At 31.7% G+C, this 27014-nt stretch overlaps 6 protein-coding genes across 6 annotated transcripts; 2 read left to right on the top strand and 4 right to left on the bottom strand.

Moving 5' to 3' along the window:
- Window positions 1-1011: 1011 nt before the first annotated feature.
- On the bottom strand, window positions 1012-1892 carry LOC133038890 (classical arabinogalactan protein 4-like). Its single transcript, XM_061117452.1, has one exon. It carries the CDS (start codon window positions 1695-1697, stop codon window positions 1236-1238), a length of 462 nt encoding a protein of 153 aa, XP_060973435.1. The 5' UTR covers window positions 1698-1892; the 3' UTR covers window positions 1012-1235.
- Window positions 1893-3355: 1463 nt separating this feature from the next.
- Window positions 3356-3999, bottom strand: LOC115695434 (classical arabinogalactan protein 1). Its single transcript, XM_061117453.1, has one exon. The coding sequence runs from the start codon at window positions 3875-3877 to the stop codon at window positions 3527-3529; it is 351 nt and encodes a 116-aa protein (XP_060973436.1). The 5' UTR covers window positions 3878-3999; the 3' UTR covers window positions 3356-3526.
- A 3752-nt stretch (window positions 4000-7751) lies between these two features.
- Window positions 7752-8315, top strand: LOC115695650 (classical arabinogalactan protein 1-like). The gene has a single exon (XM_030622704.2). It carries the CDS (start codon window positions 7852-7854, stop codon window positions 8155-8157), a length of 306 nt encoding a protein of 101 aa, XP_030478564.2. The 5' UTR covers window positions 7752-7851; the 3' UTR covers window positions 8158-8315.
- Window positions 8316-19613: 11298 nt separating this feature from the next.
- LOC115695648 (classical arabinogalactan protein 1-like) lies at window positions 19614-20033 on the bottom strand. The gene has a single exon (XM_030622703.2). The coding sequence runs from the start codon at window positions 20031-20033 to the stop codon at window positions 19614-19616; it is 420 nt and encodes a 139-aa protein (XP_030478563.2).
- Window positions 20034-20208: 175 nt separating this feature from the next.
- On the top strand, window positions 20209-22799 carry LOC133039354 (uncharacterized). The gene is made up of 3 exons (XM_061118229.1): window positions 20209-20298; window positions 22158-22369; window positions 22460-22799. Exons 1-3 carry the CDS (start codon window positions 20209-20211, stop codon window positions 22797-22799), a joined length of 642 nt encoding a protein of 213 aa, XP_060974212.1.
- A 2677-nt stretch (window positions 22800-25476) lies between these two features.
- LOC115695433 (classical arabinogalactan protein 1-like) lies at window positions 25477-25896 on the bottom strand. Its single transcript, XM_030622496.2, has one exon. The coding sequence runs from the start codon at window positions 25894-25896 to the stop codon at window positions 25477-25479; it is 420 nt and encodes a 139-aa protein (XP_030478356.2).
- Window positions 25897-27014: the final 1118 nt, after the last annotated feature.

Below are 27014 nucleotides of genomic sequence, written 5' to 3'. Positions count from 1 at the left end.
ATGGAAAAATCCAATATATAATAAATAATTGGATTAGATCGGATGGGTCCAAATCTATTAGACGTGATCCAATGAACACGCCTGCTTTTTGTTATGGCTCGTTGATTTTTTAAAACAAAAAATTTAGGTAATATGCCTTGGTTGATTAATAATATTTAGCTCATTATCACATGCTCATAACTTGATTCAATTAGCATTTGCTAATAAAATCTAACCATTTTAAAAGACAGACATTCCACAAAAACTTGTTTTGAGCAATAATTTCAAGACAAATGTGAATTTTCATTTAATATTACTTAAAATGACATGGGCTATACTTTTTTGTAGGCTATTTTCCGAATTTTAATTTTGTAAATTAAATCAATTATCTATCTGAATTTTTTTTAAAAAAAAAAAATGCCCCGTCAACAAGTAAATATCAAATACTAACTAAATATTTTTTATAGAAATATTAACGAAATATTTTGATTCCAAAAAAAAAAAAAAAAAAAGAATGCAACGCCATTAATTATGCTTTTGAAAAAGCTTTCGCCTTTGCTTTAGAAAAAATAAACGAGGACCAACAAAAGGCTACTTCATATTTACAATACCAAAGTCAATACTGAGTCAACTAACTTTATTATAAAGAAAATAAATTTAATTAAAACCCACAAAAAAAATATCAACAACAGATTACGGATTATTATCCTGTTTATTAGTGTTTGAATATATGATCCTAAATTTGGTTACTTATTTTTAAATTCAAAATCCATTATTCCTAATATTTTGGTGATCATTTATGAAATTATGAATAATATCAAATTTCACTAATTAAAAAATAAAGTATTTACAATAAAGGTTTCTATAAGATTTTTTGTTGTAATTTTAGAATTTAATAAAATTGTAAAAAAAAAAATAATTTGAGTGTAAGAATAAAAAAGTCCCACAAATAAATTGAATGTCAATATGAAACATTTTGTTTAAATAATCTAATTGGTAAAGTACTTCTCATAATAAGGCACAAAGCAGATATAAAATTAAATAATAATAATTAAGAAAAATAGGAAACACAAGAGTTAAAATAATTTATGATAAATTGACTAAAACACAATGTTTCATCGTCAAAAAATAAAAACGACTAAAATAAAAAAACTAAACGACATTATAATCATCCTAGAAAAAAACAAAAAAAAAACGATATCATAATCAAGCGCTAAAAATAGAAAGAAAGATCCGATCAAATCAGATCCACAAGCCTACATGGACAAAACGGTGGCGGCGCAGAGAGCGACTGCAACCGATCCGGAGAAAGCAAGTCTGTTGAGAACAGCGCCATTTTTAGACGGAGCAGGTGCTTCAGTTGGAGGAGAAGAGATCGACGAGGGACCTTCCGCCGGAGAGGATGCCGGTGAATCGCTCGAAGAGGGAGGAGGAGACGGAGGAGAGTCGACGGTGGAAGGAGTAGGAGCGATCGCAGCAGGTGAAGGTACGATTGCAGACGGAGAAGGTGCGATGGCAGGAGGAGGTGAAGATTTCGGTGGTTTAGCTACCGGAGATGGAGGAATAGCGGCCGGTGCAAGAGCCGGTGGAGGAGTGGCCGCCGGTGGAGATTTGGTCGGTGATGCTGCTGGAGATATGGCCGGAGACTGAGCAATCGATAAGCTGAAGAACAAAGTGGCTACCATGAAAGTAGCGAAGATTGCGGTTGACTGAGACATTTTAGAGAGAGAAAGAGTGAGAAAATCTCGTGATAGAGAGAGAGAGAGAGTTGAGAAGGCGATAGTTTCTGTTTCAAGAATAAAATAACAAAAGTTAGGTGGAAGCAGTATTTATAGGGGGAGTAGTGGTAGGGAGTGAGTGAGTTGACTCGAGGTCAACTCAGCGAGTTTAAAAATTTACTATCCTTTTTTAAATTTACGCGTAAATTTGTTAAGATTACCTATAACTTCGGGACACGAATCTCAAGATTGATCGATCGGTTGATATTAATCTTTGATTAACACGTGGCATGATTTTAATGACGGTAATGATGATGGAGTTCGATAAAAGAGACGATCTATCATCGTTTCCTGTTTTAAGAGTATGATTTGTACTCCTCCACTAAGGTACAGATGTCGAATTCATCTCAGCCGTCCACGTTGAAGACATAGAATGCTTTGGTTGATCTGAAGCGTTGGATTTATTTAATTAATATATGCCTAACGGTCGATAATGGGAAAGAAAAAGAAGGTTTTGTTTTGGAACAACGGGTAGTATTGGTGGGGACCACTTTTTTGGAAGAATAAGGAACACGTTATTACTTTTGTTTTTGTCTTTTAATTTGTTTATTATATTTATTTTATATGTGTGGGCCCAATTAATGTGCTAATTTTCTTCTTAAAAATGAAATAAATAAATCAGGGTCAACATTCAATATTTTTTAGTATTCGATTTTGTTTCAACAAAATAAATAAATAAAAAAAAACTACCTCAAAAATAAATAAATAAATAAATAAACTTGCTTTTGAAAGGTGGGTTTTTTAATCATTTGCCACATACTAATAATTAAGTTTTTTTTTTTTAAGAAAAAAAAATAATTAACTTTTTTAAGAAATTAAATTTTCTAGGCTAAACACAAAGTTGTTAACTAAGTTTGAAATTGAAACGAAGAAATTTCGATTTAGTTGTCAGAAAGGCTATCATTGATATATATTATTTTTTTAAAATAAATATAGTGCATGACGGTTCTAAAAACTGGAGAGTAACATGCAACTCGTGATTTTTTTTTAATAACCTTGTAACTCATGAATTTATTCTCCTGAAAATAAATGAATCGTTAATTTAAATTTGAGCTCCTTTTTTTATGTAACTGATTCTTTGAAATATTTAAATTTGAAATTTTGAAATGAAAATATATATATAATTTCTTGGTAAAAGGCCCTACAAAAGCTATAAAACTCATTATTAGAAAAAATAATTACTTGATTTTTTTAATTAAAGTTTTTTTTTTGGAAAGAATAAAAAGCATATTTCGCTATTTGATTTGGAAGGTCAAATATATATGCGACATTTATTCGTAATCTTTTTATTTATGACTAAATAAAAACCATTTGCTATTTTATTTGATATTTTTTACTGAATAAAAGGAGATCTTAAAAAATTTCACATTTGTAAAAACTTACATAAAAACAATAAAATAACATTAAACCTCTAAGATATATTTTAAACACAATTCATAAAGAAGACTTTTTTTTTCAAATGTTTAATCTATCATAATAAATTTACATGCAATTGAATATCTTTTTAAAATGCGTGATTGAATTTTTTAAAGCCTAAATTCGTTATGTTTCATTGGTGCTAGTAAAGTTTATTTACTAAAAAAACATACAAAACCATATAAACAAAAATGGAAATACTGCCTCCTTCATTAAATAAAAATAAATATAGATAATATATATCGTGAATCAAATAAATGGATACATATAAATATAGTAATAATATAAATATATATAAAAAAAATCAATGGTAATAAATCTATAAACATCAACTAATAAATCCAGTGAACTCTCTACATGACGAAAACTGAGGCAAAAACGACAACGGCCATGGATCCAACGACAGTGAAAGAAGCCGAAACGGCACCGTTTTGAGCTGGAGAGGGAGCCTCAGTAGGAGAATCGGAGATCGCAGAAGGAGAACCGGATGGAGAATCAGAGATCGATGATGGAGTGGGAGCAGTCTCTGGAGTTGTTGAGGTTGCTGCCGGAGCAGGGGCGGCGGATTTCGGAGATTGAGCCGGAGCAGGAGAAATCTTCCTCGGTGATTGTAGGGAAGGTGAAGGTGCTGGGGACTGAGCAAAGGTTGAGACCACTAGCATTGCGGCCATTACTGCTACCAAAGCAAAGCTTACACGAGCCATTTTTAGAGAGAGAAAAGTGAGAGTTTAGAGAGAGAAACTGATAGTCTTTTGGGGACAGTTTGCTTCGCTCTGATAGTAGAAAAGAGAAGAATTGAGCTGTTTTGAGTTATGAGTTAGAGAATGGGTTTGAGGCTATTTATAGAAAAGAGTGAGGGACTTATGTGTAAAAATAGCTAAAAGTTGAGATCCGACCGTTTGATTTTTGATACGTTTCCTTTTCGAATGATCTGGCGAAAATAAACGGTCTAGATTTATTTAGCTTTACAGTTAAATTAACCTATACAAAGACGAGTAACCGACTCGGTCTGGAAAGACAAGTCACGCGGTTAAGGCTATTGGCCATTGAGCCGTTTCCAGTTTTTTTGACAATATAACCTACACGTGGCCGAATATGAACCGTAGGATGAAACGAAGGGCGCTTTGTTTGCAATTAACGCCCTCACTTTTCTAATTATCATCATAAAACGCCTTATTTTTTTGGGAAATTATATATACACCCCAACAAACAAATTATATAATAAATTTAGGGTAAATACCATTTTAGACCCTGTGTTTTGCAAAAGTTACAGATTGGGCCCTGTGTTTTATTAAATGATAAAATGGACCCTGTATTTTCTAAATAGTAAAAATAGGACCCTGAGTTTAGTTTTTGACAACTTTTTTTTTAATACAACCAACTTGAAGACAATACTTAATACGAACAGATACAAAAAATGTAAACAATTTTGTCATAGCACTTTTAGATCGGATTATAATTAAACTTTATTTTGACAAAAAAATCAATTCAGGGTCCTATTTGTACTATTTTAGAAAATACAGGGTCCATTTTGTCATTTAACAAAACACAGGGTCCAATTGGTAACTTTTATAAAACAGAGGGTCCAAAATGGTATTTACCCATAAATTTATCCTAATTAAATATTATTTTTATAACCACACCCCAACTTTATTCACTAGGTGGCGTTTGGTTCACATGAATGGGCATTGCAATAGACTTGGTATTCCTTAAGAGAGCTCAATTAAGTGTTTGGTTTCTTTATTAGAACTTGAAAGTCTATTCGGAAGGAATTACAATTCACCTAAACTAAGAATTTACTTTTCCACTATAAAATCACTTGAAAGCTAATTCTACACTAAAAAAGTCTATTTTACCCAATCAATTCTTCTCCACTTCTCATCCTTTTAGATGTTATCACCATATTACTAATGTTAAAGTTATGAAATTATATTAAAACAATATAATTATAATTATACAAATATGTAATATATGTGTGATGATTACATTAAGTGAATGGAATTTGTACTGATATTAATTATTTAATATTTATATGTAATTTTATTATTTTATTTTTTATTAATTAGGTTTAAGAATGTGTACATTTCCATCACATGATAAATATATTTTTTTTGCTAAAAATATTATTTATTTGTTCAATTTATAAAATAACGGTAATTAATAAATCAAATATAATTTTTGAAGAGTAAAGAGTAATTTAGTCAAAATAATAAAGAAATTATTCCATTCAATATAATACCAAATATGATAATTCTTATTCCGTTGTTGATTCTATAGTCTTTACAAAACAAAAGAATAAAATTCCATTTCATTTCATTCTTAAACCTATTTCCATTCACATTCCTATTCCATTTTCACTTAGTAATCAAACGCCACCTAAAAGGTTATTTAGAACACCCGAAAAGTTAATGTTGCCCTTAATTTTGTCCAAAATACGTGGACCAACACGACTGTGACACGTGGATTTGAGGAGTAGGGTTTTGAGATGATTCAACTAAGTCTTTTTTATCAAGAGGATCAACAAGAAACATGCCTCCCGGAGAAGGCACGAGGGATCTACACACTCCCGGAGGGCAAAGCTATAACAAAGCACCTCCGGGAGGTATCAAACCCCATCTGAACAGTCACCTCGCATTTAATGTCGCATGGGAGAAGACGTATTAGAACTGCCATAAGTATTAAAATCTGACGGCGTAACCCCCTGCTGCAGCTATTATGCTATGATTAATAAGCCTAGTGACGACTACTTTATGAGGAATCACATCAGTCAAGAATAGATAATGGATTACATCCACCTAACCCCTAAAAAACCTAGGGTATAGACCATGCATTTCCTATGTTACACTCGTTGAGAATGTGTGCCTCTACTGAAAAATACAAAAAGACATGTAGCTCGGTTCTAGGGATCACCCCACAAAAACACTATAAATACCCCCCAAACACATTAAGGCAGGGGTCGAGATTTCTAGGTTTTCATAAGAACCAAAGAGAGAAAAGCTACCAAGAACATTCATTGTAATAAATATCCTCATAAATGCTAAAGACTCGTGGACTAAGGCTCATTAACGCTCCAACCACGTAAAAATTTCGTGCTTTATTCTTTCTACAGCTTTCTTATATATTATTATATTAGTTGCCGAAAACCTCGGTCAACAGTTAAGTATTATTTTAGCTATATACTTAGCTATTTTTGTGGCCTTTTATGGTATTTTTTGCAACTATTTTGTGTGCCTCATGAATTTAGATGGAATCAAGAAAATACATTGATTGACTAGTTACATTAGATGGGAAATCATATTGTTCTTAGTATTGACTTGATTAGAATATTTATAAATGTGAAACTTAATTTCTTCATTATTGGTACTTAGGATTAGGTGACTTATTGGAACATCTATAAGAGCATCTCCAATAATAAAATTTTAGAGGATGCTTGATAAAGTGGAGATATTATATGGCAAAATATTAAGATGCTATATCGAGAAGAGTAAATTCATAACATTGATGCTATTTATTATTTTTTAATAAAATATTGAAGCTAAAAAGTTATCTTAGCTAAAAAATTAAAATATGTATATTAAATAATAATGTGTGAAATTATAGCATTTTTAAAGAATGTTTTTAAAAGTAAGAGTGCTAAAAATAATATAAAAGAGAAATAAAATAAAATATTATATTTTTAAATAATATGTAAATTTTTAGCATCCTTCTACCATTAGAAATACTCTAACCACATAAACTATTGTTAAGAATAGGCGCCCAAAGATCAATTGTTCCATATATTTTCATATAAATGAAAAAAAAATTGTTAATGTAAAAATAAAAAAAATCATTTTATAAAGGCTAATTAGGGTTTTTACTCCCTAAATTTTGACATATACTAACTAATGCCCTTGAACTTTTAAGGTCGTTAAAAATGCCCCTGAACTATTGAGATTGTTAGATTTAAAGACTTTTTGTCTAATTTTATTCAATTTTACTATTTTAGTTATTGTTTATCTACTAAACCATGCTCCCTAGACTTTGATATCCACCAAATTATATGTATCTAACTTTGACATGTACTAAATCATGCTCTCTGAATTTTCATCCATGTTAGACTTTTTTACTAAAATTGGAAAAAAGTCTTTAAATCTAACAATCTCAACAGTTAAAGGATATTTTTAACGATCTTAAAAGTTTAGAGAACATGATATGGAATGATATATGTCAAAGTTGAGAGGCCAAAAATACTATTTAGCCTTCTATAAATATAAAATTAAACATTAATCGAGTACAAACAGACCTGCCTTCGGCCAGGTGTAGGTTATATTGCTGAAACTTGAAACGGCTTAATGGCTTAATGCCCTTAACCGCGTGACTTGCCTTTCCATACCGAGTCGGTTACTCGTCTTCGTAATGGTAATAATAGGTCAGGTCCAAGTAATTGACTGCTAACCAAAAATACATCTACACCGTTAGAGTTTCGCCACATCATCAAAGCAAACGTTACTAAACAAATCCAACGGTCACATCTCAACCTTTTCTATTTTGACTCTTAAGTCCCTCACTCTCTTCTATAAATAGCCTCAAACCCATTCTTCTTTCCCATAAATCAAAACAATCCCATTCTTCTCTTTTCTACTTTCCCTATTATCACACCAATCAGTCCCCAAAAGACTCTTAATTGTTCTCTCTAAAAATGGCTCGTGTAAGCTTTGTTTTGGTAGCAGCAATAGCCGCAATGCTAGTTGTCTCCACCTTTGCACAGTCACCGGCACCTTCACCGTCCCTACAAGCTCCGAGAAAGATTTCTCCTGCTCCGGCGGTGACCGCCACAACACCGGCCACTGCTCTCACTCCTTCCACCGATGCTACATCTCCATCATCGATCTCTGATTCTCCTGCCGATGCTCCTTCTCCAGCTCAAAACGGCGCCGTTTCAGCTTCGTTCACTGTGGTTGGATCTATGGCCGTTGTCGTTTTGGCTTCGGTTTTCGTCATGTAAAGTGCTGACTTGATATTTTGATGTTTATAAATTTGTTACAATTAATTTTTTTTTATTATTATTATTGTGATAATTTCCTGTGTACCTATTTATATTATGATTATCGTATCATCATTTATAGTGAATGAAGGGAGCTGTGTTTACCCATTTTTATATCAGTATGAATTGATCACCATATAAAAAATAAGTATTGGAGGAAGGACTGGTGTGTTTGCATGTTTTGAAACATTAATTAATTTCATTTTAAATAATAATAATAAGGATAAATAGCGGTTTAAGTTTTTAAGCGACATAAATTGAATGTTTATTTTTAGCGACATAAGTATCCAAAAATTGTAATTTTTTTTTAATTTCGTCAATACAAATTTTGTTATTATCTTAAACAGACTACATATAAGGTCTAAATTCTTGATCATTGGGTCTTTTATTTCTAAATGTTCATTTAATAAATTCAAAATGAAATTTTTACTGATAAAACTAGAGGAAAATTACATTTTTACAAACATTGAGTACTTATACCGCTAAAAATAAATATTAAATTTATGACGTTTACAAACTTAAAATTTTGAATATTTATGCCGCTATTTACCTAATAACAATAATAATAAATGAAATGTTTTGTACCTTGTGTTTTCAAAATGGTAGCTCAAGAATGTGCTCATTTATTCATTTATTAATTTTTATTTTGATAAAAAAAATTAATTCATGTACTAGTTTTAAAAAGGAAAATTTGAATTTTTAAAGCTTACATTACCTTAAATTTTTTTTTTCTAAGATTATACTTACCAATATTTTTAATATATGACAATTTTATTGTTTTTCCCAAAATATCCTCCCCAATTACATCAACTCCTCTCTTTCCATCTTTTCCCTTAAACGTAAATCAGACCCATCGGGCCCAAGACATCAGACCCATCGGGCCCATCGGACCGGGCCATCAGACCCCCTATATTAGCCCATCGGGCCCATCGGCTCATCGAGTTGTCATCTTCAACCTCCAGCCATGCCCCCATCGGACCCAACCATCGGACGGGCATCGAGCCCCATCGGACCCGATTAAAAAAATTTCATTTTTGACAAATCTTTTCCTAATCTTCCTAAATCTAACCTTAACTAATAGATTTCACACAAAATTGCAGCATATTATTCTATTTGATGAATTTAAGCACCAGAAATTAAAGGAAAAAATTGAAAAAATCACTAAAAAAATTGAGGGGGGCGGTCGGCCGTGGGTGGTCTGCCGTGGGTGGGTGGTCTGCGTGTGTGGGTGCGGCACCGAGCGAGAGAGAAAGAGAGAAAGAGAGAAAGAGAGGCGAAAGAGAGAGGGCAGCAGATTTCAAATTGAGGATATTATAGGAATTACGTAAATATTATCTCATTTTACCAATATCACTTATTTTAAGTTTAGAAAGCGTAGAAATTCAAATTTCTCCTTAAAACATACAATTAAAGTATCCCAATACTGTATATATGAGTTTTTTTTTAGGAAACTCATATGAAAGGTCCTCCAATCCTCAAATATTACAAAAAAATCACTAAAAGACGTTCTTAAGTTATTCTCAATTCTTTTGATAAAATTCTCAATTCTGAAAATAATTTTGTCTTGTGAGTTGGGCGTGATGTGGTATTGATTTTCACGGTGATTAGGATAGGCATGCGACTCATCGAACCTTTTAGGAATTACTCACATTTATATATTTTTTCAGCTTCAAATAATTAAGGAATCAGTCGCACTTTTCCAGCTCACTCCAGCTTCAAAATTAAGCTTTAAACTTACTCAATTATACTTTTTTTTTTGAAAGGATTATACTTTTTTGTTGTACTAACTCATGAAATTATTAGAATATTTTTATTTATGGAAATTATTTTCTAATTAAGGAAATGATTTTCTATTTAAGGAAATAAATAAATAATTGATTTTCTGATAAATGAATATTTTATATTCATTAAATCTGGACAAAATCAATTATGTAATATTCTATATATGGTCAGATTTCTATATTCATTACCTGATTTGATTTTCTGAATTAATTGTCAAAATATTCTGACAATTAATGTGGCACAGATACTGATGGAGTATCTCACCTATAAATATAGGGTCTCGGTCCCCGAGCTCCTCACTCATTCTGAATCCATTCAGCAAATTCCATCTAAAGAGAGTTGAGAGAGCGAGGAAGCCCGAACTCCAATACCGAAGCTATCGCAGGGATTGAAGCTCAAAAATCAATGGCTGGAGGTACATCGATCCTTTCATTGCATATATTATTGATATGATTACATTTTATTTTCCGCATTTCATATCATTGTATATGCTATATTACATACACTATATATATAGATAACAGTTGGTATCAGAGCGGATTTATCTCTGCCTTGATTTTATTTGAGTTTCATATATATATATACATACATATACTGTTCATATATATACATATTTGTTTTCGGTTCTGTATATATATATATTTATATTCATACCATTTATATTATATATACTTTTTAATAAGTATATACATATATATATATCTTTTATTGTTCATATATACATATATATTATATACTCATACATTCATACTCGTACGTGTATATATATATGTTTTATATGTATATATGTTTATATATATATTGTATATTATATATATGTTTTGTCACATAATAATAATCATAATATTCATTTTTTATTATGTGATATATACATGCATATATATATATATACATGCGTATATATAATCACGATCGGTCCATGTTTTTGTTTTTTCCTTTTTTCATTTTTCGGTGTTTATTTTGAATTCTATATACATTACTATATTCGTATAGTATTATAGATCGATCTAAGCATTGAAAATCCATTGAAAAACTTAAAGATGGAAAAAATTTTCAGTTAAAACTTTTTCGGACCCGATTAGTTTCGTGATATTAAAGTATATATTTTTTCGTGTTTTCGTGCATAAAATCTATGTGGATCTCTTTATTATTTGATTTAGAACATTTTAGATTTGAAAACACGCAATTTGGTCGTCGGAAACGCAATTTCCGATCGGGTTTGGGTCGGGTTCGACGGACCCGCGTGCAGAAAAACGGGTCAAAATCGACCCGGTTTGGCTGAAGAAGACGACGCAAACGACATGTCGTTTTCCAAAAAAAAAACGACGTGTCGTTTGCCCAAAACGACGTGTCGTTTGGCGTAAAACGACGTGTCGTTTGAATGGCACATTGCAGCTGTCGTTGTTGAAAAACGACATGTCGTTTTTCACATTGTGGAAAACGACATGTCGTTTATACTCTTATGAATCAGCCTTGCTTTGAAAAAACGACGTGTCGTTTTTCTGTTAGGGAAAACGACGTGTCGTTTTCTTCTTCATTTTCAGCCCTTCAAATTTTGGAAAAACGACGTGTCGTTTTGCTCTTTGCAAAAACGACATGTCGTTTGGCAGTATGGTTTTTTCAAAAAAAAAAAAAAAAAAAAAAAAAAAAAAAGGGAAAAATTCCGAATTTTTTTTATAAATTTTTATTTTTTGGAATATTAATTATTTTCCCATTTCAGTGTTAATTTAGTCAATAAATTGCATTTAGTTAATTTTCCATTTTTGTTTAATACATATATTTAGTATAAATTGAAAATGGAAATTTGTTTAAATTTGGTAATTTATTACATGATTTATTTAGGCATGTAAAAATTGTGCTAATTTGTGCATTTAATTAAATATTACCAAATTTATGCAATTTATTGTCTAAATTAATTTTGAAAAATCTGCCATTAATTTCATATTAAGGAATTTGCATTTAATTAATGATCATACATTAATTGTATTATTTTGTATTTAATTGACAAATTTATGTTTAATGCAATTAATTTAGATTTGTATGATTTAAATGCTATACATAAATTCCTTTTATAGTGCTAGATATATTTAGAAATATTCAAACATTAAGATAGGTTGAATATTTTATTTAGCAATTAAGTTTCATAAAACTTCATAAAATTATTCATAAAATATTCATAAAACTTAATAAAATGAATAAAATATGAATAAAACGTAAGTAGTTTTGTGGTTTGACATAAGAAAACATGAACCTGGGACAAATGCTCATATCTAGAACGGTTTTTAATGATCTTCGGACGACCACACTAGGAGCACTAATCTCAGTGATTGTCTATTATGTTAATAACGAAATTACTTTTAGGTAGAGCCCAATACCTAATGTCTAAAGTGAAAATATAATTTTTTATAATTAGGGAGTAGCCACAGCATCTTTAATTATATAAAATTATATATTAATTAAAATTCACCTTAATGGACAAAACTTGTAATTAATTATTTGGATATAATAATTTTACCCCACAGGGATTTTATTATATTTTTATAATTAATTAGGATAATATATTAAGTTAAATTCTCTTAATTTACCCCACAGGGAGTTATGAGGATTTGAATTAATAGTGTTATCACAAATTTTAATTAAAGATAGATTTCATTCCTCCATTATTTCTAAATTAAATACTTCATTAAATCTATCATAAAGTTAATCTAATTTTATTAGATTTAAAATTTAGCCCACAGGCAATTTTAGATTTAATAAAATTTTCATCTTCATCATGTTTCTACATTGGTAAAACATGAATTCATTAAAGCCTCAATTCTTTTAAACATCTAAATTTTTTGTAATCCTACTCTTGCAGCTATTTCATCCACCTCTAAATATGCTGAAATCACTAGTGAAATCCCTGAGCTTAGGAGTGACAACTTCAAAATCTGGAAGGAACGAGTTCTTCTCCACCTAGCTTGCACTGACATGGATTATGCAATAAGGAAAGATGAACCAGCTGCTATCACTGATACTAGCACTCGCTCGCGAGATTGCACTGCGTGAAAAGTGGGAGCAATCTAATCGTCTCTGCATCATGTTCATTATGTCCAGAATTCCTATGGGAATGCGTGGATCGGTGGAGCCACCTGAGAAGGTGAAAGACTTTATCAAAGTTATGGATGAGCAGTTTGACACTTCAGATAAATCCTTGTTCATCAACCTCATCCAAGAGTTCTCGTCCACAAAACTCACCGGTGTTAAAGGAGTTCGAGAACACATTTCTAAAATGAGGGACATCACTGCTCATTTGAAGAAACTCGACGTTATCATTCCTGACACCTTCCTGGTTCATTACATCCTTCACAATCTTCCTCCACAGTATGGGCCTTTCAAAATTTCCTACAACACACATAAAGAAAAATGGACTATCAATGAATTGATGACCATGTGTGTTCAAGAGGAAGCCAGGCTCCTACAAGAGCAAGGAGAAAGTGTTCACCTGACCACTCAACCTAAGAAACGCAAGCCATTCAAAAAGAACAAAGGGAAAAAGCCCATGGCTCCCAAGGCTGCCATAAAGAAAGATTCCATCAAATGTTTCTTTTGTAAACAAAAGGGACATGCTAAAAGGGAGTGCGACCAGTTCAAGAAATGGATGGATGACAAAGGTAATCCAATTTCCTTAGTATGTTATGTATCTAATATGGCTAATGTTAATCTTAACACATGGTGGATTGATTAGGTTCAACAATTCACATAACAAATTCCTTGCGGGATATTCAAAATCTAAGGAAGCCGGTGGCAAGTGAGCAAAGCATCTTATCCGGAAACAAGATGGGCTCACATGTGGAAGCTATTGGAACATGCAATTTAGTTTTAAGTAATGGTTTTATTTTAAAGTTAGAAAAGACCTTTTATGTACCAAGTTTCTCTAGAAACTTGATTTCAGTTTCAAGACTTATACCCTTTGGTTTTTCCTTTACATTTTCGGACAAATATTTTAATTTATATTATAAATGCGAATGTGTTGGAAATGGTATTTTGTACGATGGTCTTTACCGCCTTAATTTACAAAATAATACCACTAATAATGTTATGCATGTTCACGCCGGCACTAAGAGATGTGTTATGAAAGAGGATTCTGTACATTGTGGCACGGAGATTGGGACATATCTCCATTGATAGAATTAAAAGGTTGGTAAAAGATGGGGTACTCAATACCTTAGATTTTATCGACTTTGATACTTGTGTGGATTGCATTAAGGGAAAGCAAACCTCCAAGTCCGTCAAAACCGGTGTCCATAGGAGTTACGAAATATTAGAAATCATACATACTGATATATGTAGTCCAGATATGGAGTCACATGGTCAGAAATACTTCATCTCATTCATAGATGATTACTCACGCTACATGTATATCTACTTACTTCATAATAAAAGTGAAGCATTAGATGTCTTTAAGATATTTAAAGTCAAGTAGAGAAACAATGCAACAAGCAAATTAAGATAGTGAGATCAGATAGAGGAGGTGAGTATTATGGTAGATACACGAGAAGATGGACAAGCACCCGGTGCATTTGCGAAGTTTCTTGAAGAAAATGGGATTGTTGCCCATTACACCTTGCCGTACACCCGAGCAAAATGGTGTTGCAGAAAGAAGAAACCGAACATTAATGGACATGGTGCGGAGTATGCTTAGTAGCAACTCTAACCTTCCTAAATCCTTGTGGACTGAAGCATTAAAGACATCCGTGTACATATTAAACCGAGTTCCAACAAAGGCAGTCTCAAAAACTCCTTTTGAATTATGGAAAGGTTGGAAACCAAGTTTGAATCATGTACGCATTTGGGGATGTCCATACGAAGTCGAATATATAATCCACAAGAGAAGAAATTGGACCCAAGGACCATAAGCGGATTCTTTATAGGGTACGCTGAAAAGTCTAAAGGTTACAAGTTTTATTGTCCATCTCATAGCACAAGAATTGTGGAATCAAGGAATGCAAAGTTTCTTGAGAATGCCTTGATCAGTGGGAGTGATCAATCAAAGGACTTAGGTCCTGAGAAAGATCCTTCAGAACCTTCCACTTCAAAAGCAAGATTGATAATGGTTAACACTCCTGTAGTTCAAACGAATGTTGAACAACCATTACCAATCACTGAAGATCCACAAGTTGGTAATGATAATCCAGTAGATCAAAATGTTCAAGAGTTGCCTGCAACTGTTGAACAACCTCGAACCAATTTCTTGCTCCCAAGAGCTCGTTGGTGAAGTCTTAAGAAGATCTACTAGACCTATCAAACCAAGGATTTATAAAGACTATGTTGTGTATTTATTAGAATCTGATATTGGAATTGGAAATGATCCAGAAACGTTTTTACAAGCTATGAACAGTAGAGAATCAAAATTGTGGTACAATGCTATGGATGATGAAATGAATTCTATGAGGTGCAACAGAGTTTGGGAACTTGTAAAGTTGCCTAATGGGGCGAGAGCCATTGGCTGTAAATGGGTCTATAAAACTAAGAAAGACTCATTAGGCAACACTGAGAGGTACAAAGCGAGACTTGTTGCTAAAGGATTCACTCAAGAGGAAGGAATTGACTATACAGAGACTTTTTCTCGTGTATCAAAGAAAGATTCCCTGAGAGTCATCTTGGCATTAGTTGCTCATTTTGATTTAGAGCTGGAGCAGATGGATGTAAAAGCGCTTTTCTGAATGGTGATCTAGAGGAGGAGGTATACATGAAACAACCAGAAGGATTCTCCTCTAGTGAAGGTCAGGATTTGGTATGCAAACTCAAGAAGTCCATCTATGGATTAAAACAAGCATCCCGCCAATGGTATTTAAAATTTCATGATGTCATCTCTTCCTTTGGATTTGAAGAGAATGTCATGGATCAATGCATATACCTGAAGGAAAGTGGGAGTAAGATCTGTTTTCTTGTTTTATATGTGGACGATATTCTTCTTGCATCCAATGATAAAGGGTTGCTACGTGAAGTGAAACAATTTCTTTCAAAGAACTTTGAGATGAAAGACATGGGTGAAGCATCCTATGTCATAGGCATTAAGATTCATAGAGATAGATACCGAGGTATCTTAGGTTTATCTCAAGAAGCCTACATCAACCGAGTTTTAGAAAGATTTCATATGAAAGATTGTTCACCGAGCGTTGCTACAATTATGAAGGGTGATAAATTAAATTTGAGCCGGTGCCCAAAGAATGATTTTGAAAGAGAACAAATGAAGAACATTCCTTATGCTTCGCCGTCGGAAGCCTAATGTATGCTCGTGTGTGCACAAGACCCGACATTGCTTATTACGTCGGAATGTTAGGAAGATTTCGGAAGTAACCGGGGATAGACCACTGGAAAGCCGCAAAGAAAGTTATGAGGTATCTTCGTGGTACTAAGGATTACAAACCGATGTTCAAACGAACCGACAATCTAGAAGTAGTTGGCTACTCGGACTCGCATTTCGTTGGTTGCACTTTGATTCACGTAAATCTACATCTCGGTTACGTGTTTATGTTTCTTGGTGGAGCTGTGTCTGGAGGAGTAACAAACAAACCTTGACTCGCTACTTCTACTATGGAGGCCGAGTTCGTTTCTTGCTTTGAGGCTACATCACATGGTGTATGGCTAAAGAGTTTCATTTCGGGCCTTAGAGTGGTTGATTCCATTGCAAGGCCGCTAAAGATGTTCTGTGACAATTCGAGTGCTGTTTTCATGGCTAAGAACAACAAAAGTGGAAGTCGAAGCAAGCACATCGACATTAAGTACTTAGCAATTAGAGACCGTGTTAAGGAAAATAAAGTGGTCATTCAACACATTAGCACTGAATTGATGATTGCCGATCCTATGACAAAAGGCTTGCCACCTCATAAATTCAAGGATCATGTAGAGAACATGGGACTTGGTTCCCTTATGTAATTTGTACAAATAAAGTTATTATTAATGAAACTCTTATTTTGTTTTTTCTCATATTTATGCGCATCTTAATTTTACATTTGAGAAAAATTTCAGAGGACCTGAATAAACATAAGGTTTAGGGTTTATTCACTTAAGTACATTGCCACATAAAGTACATTGTTATATAATAAATGTATTGTAATACATGGAAGATAATACTCGATTCATAATGAGGACATGTCGCTATGATTCGTATGTTTATTATATAATGAGGAACGTTGGGTTTGAATATTTTAGTTTAAATGCTGACCAAGTGGGAGAATATTAGAATATTTTTATTTATGGAAATTATTTTCTAATTAAGGAAATGATTTTCTATTTAAGGAAATAAATAAATAATTGATTTTCTGATAAATGAATATTTTATATTCATTAAATCTGGACAAAATCAATTATGTAATATTCTATATATGGTCAGATTTCTATATTCATTACCTGATTTGATTTCCTGAATTAATTGTCAAAATATTCTGACAATTAATGTGGCACGAATGCGATGGAGTATCTCACCTATAAATATAGGGTCTCGGTCCCCGAGCTCCTCACTCATTCTGAATCCATTCAGCAAATTCCATCTAAAGAGAGTTGAGAGAGCGAGGAAGCCCGAACTCCAATACCGAAGCTATCGCAGGGATTGAAGCTCAAAAATCAATGGCTGGAGGTACATCGATCCTTTCATTGCATATATTATTGATATGATTACATTTTATTTTCCGCATTTCATATCATTGTATATGCTATATTACATACACTATATATATAGTCTAACAGAAATTTCTACATGAAAAATTGGTGTCATAATAAAACTTTAAATACTAGATGGAAGAGGGACAATCACAATAGTTCTACTTTTTTGTTTCTTTATTTTATTTTCATCCTCAAAAAATTATTTAATTAATTCATAAATGTGGAAGAGTTTGGCAGCCACAAATGGTGACTTCCCAAATTGATGGTCATTTTGCAAGAAACGAAGCAAAGTCATTCTTTTCTCTTAAAACCTAAACAAAATTACATTTTTTATGATTTGATTAATTGGTGGAAAAGTTAATTGTTATCTTTTAAATAATTTATTTTATAAAGTTATTTTTTTCCCCACTAAAATTTTATCAAAATTGCAATCGGGCTCTTTATTTTTTTTCTTTTCCTTTTTCACACTTTTTTCCTACTTTTTATTACCTTACATTTTCCACTGAATTCCAACTTACAAACCCTAACGGAACCATATTAGTATTCCAAATAATATTTTTCATTAAAATAATAATTAAGAAAAAGAAAGGTCATTTTCAGAAGAAAAAAAAAAGTTCATTGCCGAAATAAAAATAGAAAGAAAAAGCTGAAACTATGAAGTAGGGTATATTAGAAATAATAATTACAAATATCTTGTTAAAAAAAAAATTGCAGAAATATCTTTCATTTTTAATACTCCGAAAAAAATTACGATTTTTTTCTTTTTAATGTAAAAGTCTTACGTATTATACTATCGTTCTGTAGTTTTATTTCTCTATATATATATATATATGGAAGAGGTTTCAATGGTTACATTTTTATTGTAACCATCATGGTTACATTTTTTTAAGCCATTACTATTAAATGGTTGTGATTATTTTGGAAATTAAATAAAAATAAATAATAAATAACTTGTAACCTGAAAGTAATCTAATCATTTATTTTCTTATAAAACTTTAATTAAGATTAATTATATTTTAAAATTAAATTAATTATAATTATTAATTAATTTTTTGCAATTTATTACTATATAAGGATCTTTTATCAATTTACTTTTTTATACTTAAATTATTTAAAATTTTATAGCAAAACTTTTTATAATTTAAAATTATACACATATAATTTCATAATTTAAATTTTATTATACTTGTAATCTTAATTTTAAATTATTACACTTAATTATTTAATTTTTTTATTTAAATATTTAAAAAGTAAAAAATGAAATAAGTTGAATGATTTTTTAGAAAAAAAATGGCTGCACTTGTTATCGATTGATTAGCTTGAGACCTCATACTTAGTTCATATAATTATAACAAAATAATTAAATATCATTTAAAAATAATTAATTATTTGAAAATTTATTATAAGAAGAGAATTTTAATTTGTGTCAAAAGAAGTTTAATTTTTGTAAAAAAAAAATAAATTTTATTGTAAATATTATAATTAAATGGTTTAATTATTAAAATAAGTCAAGTAAGGATTTAAATATAAATATTAATTGCTAAAAGAGGTGTTGTTAAATATTTAATTAATTATTTTAAGAAAATAGTTAATTATAATTAAATAATTCTAAAAAAGGAATGTCTATTTAATTAATTATTTTAAGAAAATAGTTAATTATAATTAATTAAATCTAAAAAAAGAAAGTTTACAGTAACCTGCTATTACATGTTAAAGAAAAATGTAACTGGTTACAATAAAAATGTAACCATTGAATAGTCACCCATATATATATATGGTGAAAGCTAAAAAAAATTATCAATTCATACTGATGCACTAATAAAGATGATAACGAAAATCATAATAATATAAATCCTGACTCAAATAAATAGTTACATAAGAAAGAATAATATAATTAAAAAATCAATTGTAGATCTATATCAACCAATGTAAATCTATAAACATCAACGAATCCCGTGAAAAGGAAAGAAAATCCTCTATTCAACTCTCTACATCACCAAAACTGAGGCCAAAACGACAACCGCCATAGATCCAACGAAAGTGAACGAAGCCGAAGTGGCGCCGTTTTGAGCTGGTGAAGGAGCATCAGCAGGAGAATCAGAGATAGCCGAAGGAGAGCCTGAAGGAGAATCGGAGATCGATGATGGAGATGAGGCTGGGACATCAGCGGCGACCGGTGAAGGAGATGGTGGAGATGTAGCATCGGTGGATGGAGTAGGAGCAGTCGCCGGAGTTGTGGCGGTCACCGATGGAGCAGGAGCGGCCGTTGTGGTCGGCGATTGAGCCGGAGTAGGAGAAATCTTCCTTGGTGTTTGTACTGAGGGAGAAGGAGCCGGGGATTGAGCGAAGGTGGAGACTACTAGCATTGCTGCCATTGCTGCAACCAAAGCAAAGCTTACGCGAGCCATTTATAGAGAGAGAAAAACTGAGAGTTTAGAGAGAGAAAGTGATTCTTTTTGGGACTGAGTGCTCTGAAAATAGTTGTATTGTGTTGTTTGATGAGTTTATGAGTTAGTGGAATAGTTTAGAGGCTATTTATAGAGAAGAGTGAGGGACTTAAGAGTCAAAATAGGTAAAGCTAAAATGACCGTTGGATTTCCAGAAGTTTCCTTTAGAGATGATCTGGCGAAAATCAATGGTGCAGATTTAATCTGCTTTACAGTCAATTACTTGGCATGACCTATACGAAAACGAGTAACCGACTGGGTCTGGAAAGACAAAACACGCGGTTAAGGGCATTGAGCCGTTTCCGGTTTTAAGCAATATATTAATTAACCTACACGTGGCAGACCATGAGCCGTCCATGAAACGAAGACAATATAATTTTTTAAGGGAGTTTTTAAAAAATATTTTTTTTTATGTTTATTTATAATTGTACGATTTAAAATTTTTATTTATAAAATATGTTTGTAAAATTTTAAAATTATAAAAATACACTTTATTCAACAAAAAGTAAAAAAAATAACGAAAAATTAAATTTACGATAATTATAAATTAACTATAAATAAATTATAAAACAAAAAAAAAAATAATCAAAAAAACAATCTCGTAGCAACTATAATACAACTGTAAAACAATCAAAAAACAGTTTATTGATATTCTAAAAATGTATTTTTATAAATAAAAAAAATTTAATGTAAAGATAAAAGAATTTCTATGTTGAAATATTTTTGTAATTTTTTCACAATTTTTAGTCATTATGTATATTTTTTAATTTTTTTATCATGCTGATTTTTTTTTTTTCACGAAACGTAACAAAAGAAAAAGTATATATAAGCTAGATATTGCCCAATAGAGACCTTCCATGAGAACATCTCTAATGATACATGTTAAATCTATATTTCAAGCAGCTAATTGGAGTTCAACATATGACACGTGTATACAATTCTGCAAGATAAATCGGCTTGCATATTGAATGGCCTGATATTCAATAAATACGCCTTGGAAAAATAAGGAATTATAAGTCCTAATGATACAACAGCCAACGGAATGAATATAAAGAAAATATGTATATAGTGCATTGGGTAACTCAGAACAAAATAATACTTAGTCAGGAGTTTCCTAAGAAGATGTGTTACTTATAACGAAATTGAATGTATTTTAACTTAGTTTGCACAAGAGATATAACTTCAAAAAACTTACTAATGAGGAGTGAGATCCTTCATCCACATTTCACTCTTTTGGTAATCGACAAGAAAGGATTAATCCATCTCAGTGATTCACGAGGTATTACACATTCAGTATACACCAATCATTGGATGTATTCTTCGAGGAGAGTAAAGTTAAGTTGAAGCTGCTTGACGATAACGCAATAAAGATCCAAATCATAGAATAATGGTTGTTCATTTTTAAATACTGGTTATAAATGTTTCCACCTATTTGTAGATAAATAAAACGTGAGAAATATCCACATTTCATAAACCGCTACATAGATAAGATCCAATAAATGATATCTAACCCCTATAAATAGCAAGAACGCATGGGTAAATGGGACGATCAAATTTTAAACTTAAAGAAATTCTATCAATTTGTATCCATCTTTATAACAATCTCAGAAATAATATAGACTCGTAAAGTATATAGAATTAACTACAAAACTATGTTAAAAAATCTCTCTTTTATTCAGTATTAATTTTTGACGCTTTACTCTAGATTATGTATATTCAAAGTATTAATTATCTAGTCTCATTAAATGTTAACAAAATTATGAGTTAGTAGTGCACTATTCTACAAAATTGATGTAGAATTTTTACATTATTTTACTTCAAGTATATACTAAATTAGTGTGCACTAAATTTTACGCCATTAATAGTGTTTGATTTCAAATCTAAACCAAATTAGTGCATAACTTTTTATTTTCATTTTAACTCTTCTTTTTATTTATCTTAAAATATAATCAGATAATTTTTTGTTGATAATATGTATAAATATATCATAAATTAGTTATTTTTAGTTATTATTTACCGAGATTTTTGGAAATCAAAATAAAAGAAAATGTTTCCTCTGTGCTTCATTCTTTTTCTTTTCTTAAGGATAGAGTTTCCTCTGTGCTTCATTCTTTTTCTTTTCTTAAGGATAGAGTTTCCTCTGTGCTTTATTCCTGGCATTCTAAATGGTTTTCTAAGGCAAGGAAGGAAATCCTTCTTAAAGCTGTTATTCAAGCCATTCTTGCTTATGCGCTGGCTTGCTTTCGGCTGCCTGTGAAGCTTTGTAAGGAAATTGAGGGTGTGATGGCCAGATTTTGGTGGGGCTCTTCAAGGGATTCTAGAAAAATACATTGGAAAAGTTGGTAGTCTCTTTGTCGTTCAAAATTTGTTGGGGGTTTGGGTTTTAGGTCTCTTGTCCATTTTAACCAAGCTATGCTTGCTAAGCAGGCTTGGCGTATCTTCACTCAACCTGATTCTTTGTTGAGTCTTACTCTCAAAGCTAGGTACTTTCCTCACTCTTCTATCTTAAATGCTAAGGCTAGTTATAATCCTTCTTTCTCTTGGCGTAGTATTCTTTGGGGGATGGATTTATTAACTTCTGGTTTAGTGTGGAAAGTGGATGATGGGGAGACTATTAATACTCTTACTGATCATAAGCTTCCTACTTCTAAATTTAAGCAACCCCTTTGTGATATAGATTGCCAGCAGTCTAAACTCTCTTATTTCATTGATCAGTCAGGCCCTTAAAACCTTGATAGGCTTAATTCTTGTTTTGATTCCTCTACTATCAATGATATTTTGGAGGTTCCTTTCTTAGTACTTGATGGTTAAGATGAGCAAATTTGGAGGAGGGATAGCTCTGGTCTTTTTACTGTAGAATCAACATATCATTTAACCCTTGAGAATAGAGACATTCCCTAAACTTCATCTTTCCAAGCTTTGAAATCCTTCTGGACTAAAATTTGGCATGTAAATGTTCCTCCCAAAGTTAAACACTTTATGTGGAGATTTGTTTCAAACTTTATACTTGTGGTTGTTTTGCTCTTTCAAAGGCATATTATCCCTTCTCATTTGTGCCCCTTGTATAATAATCATCCTGAAACAATTGTGCATGCTTTGCTAGAGTGTCCTAGAGCCAGGAAAGCTTGGAAAGCTTCAAACTTTGCCCATTTTTACTTACAAAATAAACATTTTGATATTATGCATTTTATTACTAATATTTTTTCAAGTTTGGATAAAGGTTCTGCAGATATTGTGCTGTGTATCTTGTGGACAATTTGGAATCAAAGGAATAATGCTTTCTTTAATCGGTTTGTTCTTGATCCGAAAGAGATGTTTGCCTAGTGTCAAAATTTTCTCCTCCAGCATTTGATTGCTCAATAGAAGAGACTTGCTCCTCGTGACCAATGTGATTAGGATTCTTCTGAAGTCATGAGGTGTTCTCTAGGTTGGTGTCAGGTTTTTACAGATGCAGCACTAGATGTTAAGAAGAGGATTTACAGCCTAAGTGTAGTGGTGAAGAATGATTCAAATCAAATAGTTGCAGGGCTGGTTAAGCCTTTTTCTGGTTTAGTTGCTCCTGCGGTAGCTGAAGCGAAGGCTGTTCCTCTTGCGGTCACATGGTCTAATTCGATTAAGTTGCCTGTCCAGGTCTTTAAAACCGATTGCAAAAGTATTGTGGATAAACTTAATAATTGTAATTAGAATAATAGCGTTTTTGATGATTTGCTTGTAGATGTTAAAAACTCTTTGTCCTTTAATTCTAGCCTTCGAGTTGCTTTTGTTATAGCAGGGATATGAATACTAATGCTCATAATTTAGCAAAGTTAGGCTTAAGATTAGATAAAGAGTTGTTGTGGAATGGTTCTTTACCTTTCTTGTAATGGCTTGTATGCTTTGTTTCTTCTTAGTTAAATGAAGTTTCAAGTTCAAAAAACAAATAATTTATAGTCTTGAAGATTAATTTTGCAATTGATATACCCTCCTCCTTCACCACAGGTAGTTTTGAATTTGATGTTGCTACTCCAGACAATTGCTCCTTGTTGTAACAGCAAGATTGAATAATCTTCTATGACAATCAAGGCCCCTAAATCCATTAGACATGTCTTTGGGAATATAGTTGTTTATATAAATACCCTTTGTACAAACCCACGAATAGATCTGGGGCCACTACAATAGATCTCGAAGAAACTGGGATTATTATTATTCAGACCCAAAAATATATGAAAGCAAGAGAATAAACAAATAATTAGTTAGCTTTTTTTGTTTACCATTTTCAAGTCAATTAAGCTTAATAAGTTTATTCATTCAAAAAAAAAAAAAAAAAGCTTAATAAGTTTATTAAAATTACACATAAAATCACTCCAAAATATTATTTATTACACAATACTATTAGCTGTTTATTTTAATTTTAATTCATTTTTGCCCCATGAATTTTGACATGTACCAAATCATGACCTAAACTTTTAAAGTCGTTAAAAATGACCTCTAAATTATTGAGATTTTATGGATTTAAAGACTTTTTTCGAATTTTAGTAAAAGTCTAACGATGGAAGTTCAGGGATCATAATTTAATATATGTCAAATTCAATGAACATAATTTAATAAAAGGTAAATACTATTTTGGACCCTGTGTTTTGCAAAAGTTATAAATTGGACCCTGTGTTTTGTTAAATGACAAAATGGACCCTGTATTTTCTAAAATAGTAAAAATAGGAACTGAGCTTAATTTTTGATCACTTTTTTTTTTTAATACAACCAACTTGAAGACAATGCTTAATACGAACAGATACAAAAAATGTAAACAGTTTTATCATAGCAATTTTAGATCGGATTATAATTAAACTTTATTTTGACAAAAAATCAATTCAGGATCCTATTTGTACTATTTTAGAAAATACAAGGTCTATTTTGTCATTTAACAAAACACAAGGTCCAATCGGTAACTTTTGTAAAACAGAGGTCCAAATTAGTATTTACCCTTTAATAAATATCAAAGCTGAGAAACATAATTTAGTAAAATAAATTAGACAAAAGTCCATGTCAAAATTCAGACCAAAAATTAGTCTTTCAATTTTAATACGCGGTTTTTTTAAATCACGAAGAAAATATAAAATTAGTTTTTTTTTTTTTCTGGGGCAAATATATATATTTTTTTCTAAAGTAAAATACGATATTTTTTTTCCTTTTTTCTTTTTCGAATAAATGGGAATAAAGTTACTAACATTAAACATTTACGCAAGAGAACACATAATCATGTAAACCAAAATGGCAAATGGTGCCTTCAGATGATATAATATTAATGATAATAAATGGTGAATCAAATAAATGGATACATAATAATATAAAAAAATCAATTGTAAAAAAAAATCTATAAACATCAACGAATCCCGTGAAAACGAAAGAAAATCCTCGATTCAGCTCTCTACAAGACGAAAACTGAGGCCAAAACGACAACGGCTATAGATCCAACGACAGTGAACGAAGCCGAAGCGGCGCCGTTTTGAGCTGGTGAAGGAGCATCAGTAGGAGAATCAGAGATCGCCGAAGGAGAGCCTGAAGGAGAATCAGAGATCGATGATGGAGATGAGGCTGGGACATCACCGGCGACTGGTGAAGGAGATGGTGGAGATGTAACATCGGTGGATGGAGTAGGAGCATTCGCCGGAGTTGTGGCGGTCACCGATGGAGCAGGAGCCGCCGTTGTGGTCGGCGATTGAGCCGGAGCAGGAGAAATCTTCCTTGGTGTTTGTACTGAGGGAGAAGGAGCCGGGGATTGTGCGAAGGTGGAGACTACTAGCATTGCTGCCATTGCTGCAACCAAAGCAAAGCTTACACGAGCCATTTTTAGAGAGAGAAAAATTGAGAGTTTAGAGAGAGAAACTGAATCTTGCAAAAATGCTCTGAGAGAGAGAAGAGAAGTGTAGTGTTATTGTGTTGTTTGATGACTTTCTGAGTTTGTGGAATTGTTTAGACTTTAGAGGTTATTTATAGAAAATGGTGAGGGACTAAAGGGTCAAAATAGGTAAAGCTGAAACGACCGTTGGATTTCGAGAAGTTTCCTTTACGGATGATCTGGCTAAAATCAATGGTACAGATTTAATTTGCTTTACAGTCCATTACTTGGCATGACCTATACGAAAACGAGTGACCGACTCGGTCTGGAAAGACAAGAAACGCTAAGGGCAATGAGCCGTTTCCAGTTTTAAGCAATATATTAATTAACCTACACCTGGCGGAATATGAACCGTCGATGAAATGAAGACAGTGCAATTTGAAGCTAGATAATTTTTTTTTTTCCATGAAGAAAAGAAAAAGTATACATAAGGTAGATATTACCCAATAGAGATCTTCCATGACAGCATCACTAGTGCTACACTATTCTATAGAGAGAAATGCTAAATACATGTTTAGTATTTTTATTTGTTGTTAATATTAGGTGTATTTATTTTGGTTTAATAAAAATTATACAAAAGTATAATTAATTATAAGACGTTAAAGCATAGTAATGCAATGCTTTTCTTATGTAGAATTTTATACTATTTTACTTGAAGTATATATTATATAGTGTGCACTAAATTTTACACCATTAGTAGTATTTGATTTTAAATCTATATTAAATTAGTGCATAATTTTTTGTTTTCATTTTCACGATTCTTTTAATTTATTTTAAAATATAATTAGTTAATTTTTTTTTGTTGAAAATATGTGTAATTATATCATAAATTAATTATTGTTAGTTATTGTTTACTAAAATTTTTAAAAATCGAATTAAAATAAGATTGAGCTAAAGAAAATAAAAATAAAAGATTAATAATGTAAGATTTTTAGGTGAATGAGGCATTAATAAATCTTAGTTCACAAGTCAATATTATTAAGCTCTTTGGCTATGGAGTATTCATTATTTTTTTTTACAAATGAAATTGCTAACTCTTTGCATGAAGAGATGAAGCCATATTTATA

The sequence above is a fragment of the Cannabis sativa genome, chromosome 6, assembly GCF_029168945.1.
Source record: "Cannabis sativa cultivar Pink pepper isolate KNU-18-1 chromosome 6, ASM2916894v1, whole genome shotgun sequence".
Taxonomy (NCBI): Eukaryota; Viridiplantae; Streptophyta; class Magnoliopsida; order Rosales; family Cannabaceae; genus Cannabis; species Cannabis sativa.
This window is presented reverse-complemented; position numbering and strand designations above follow the sequence as displayed.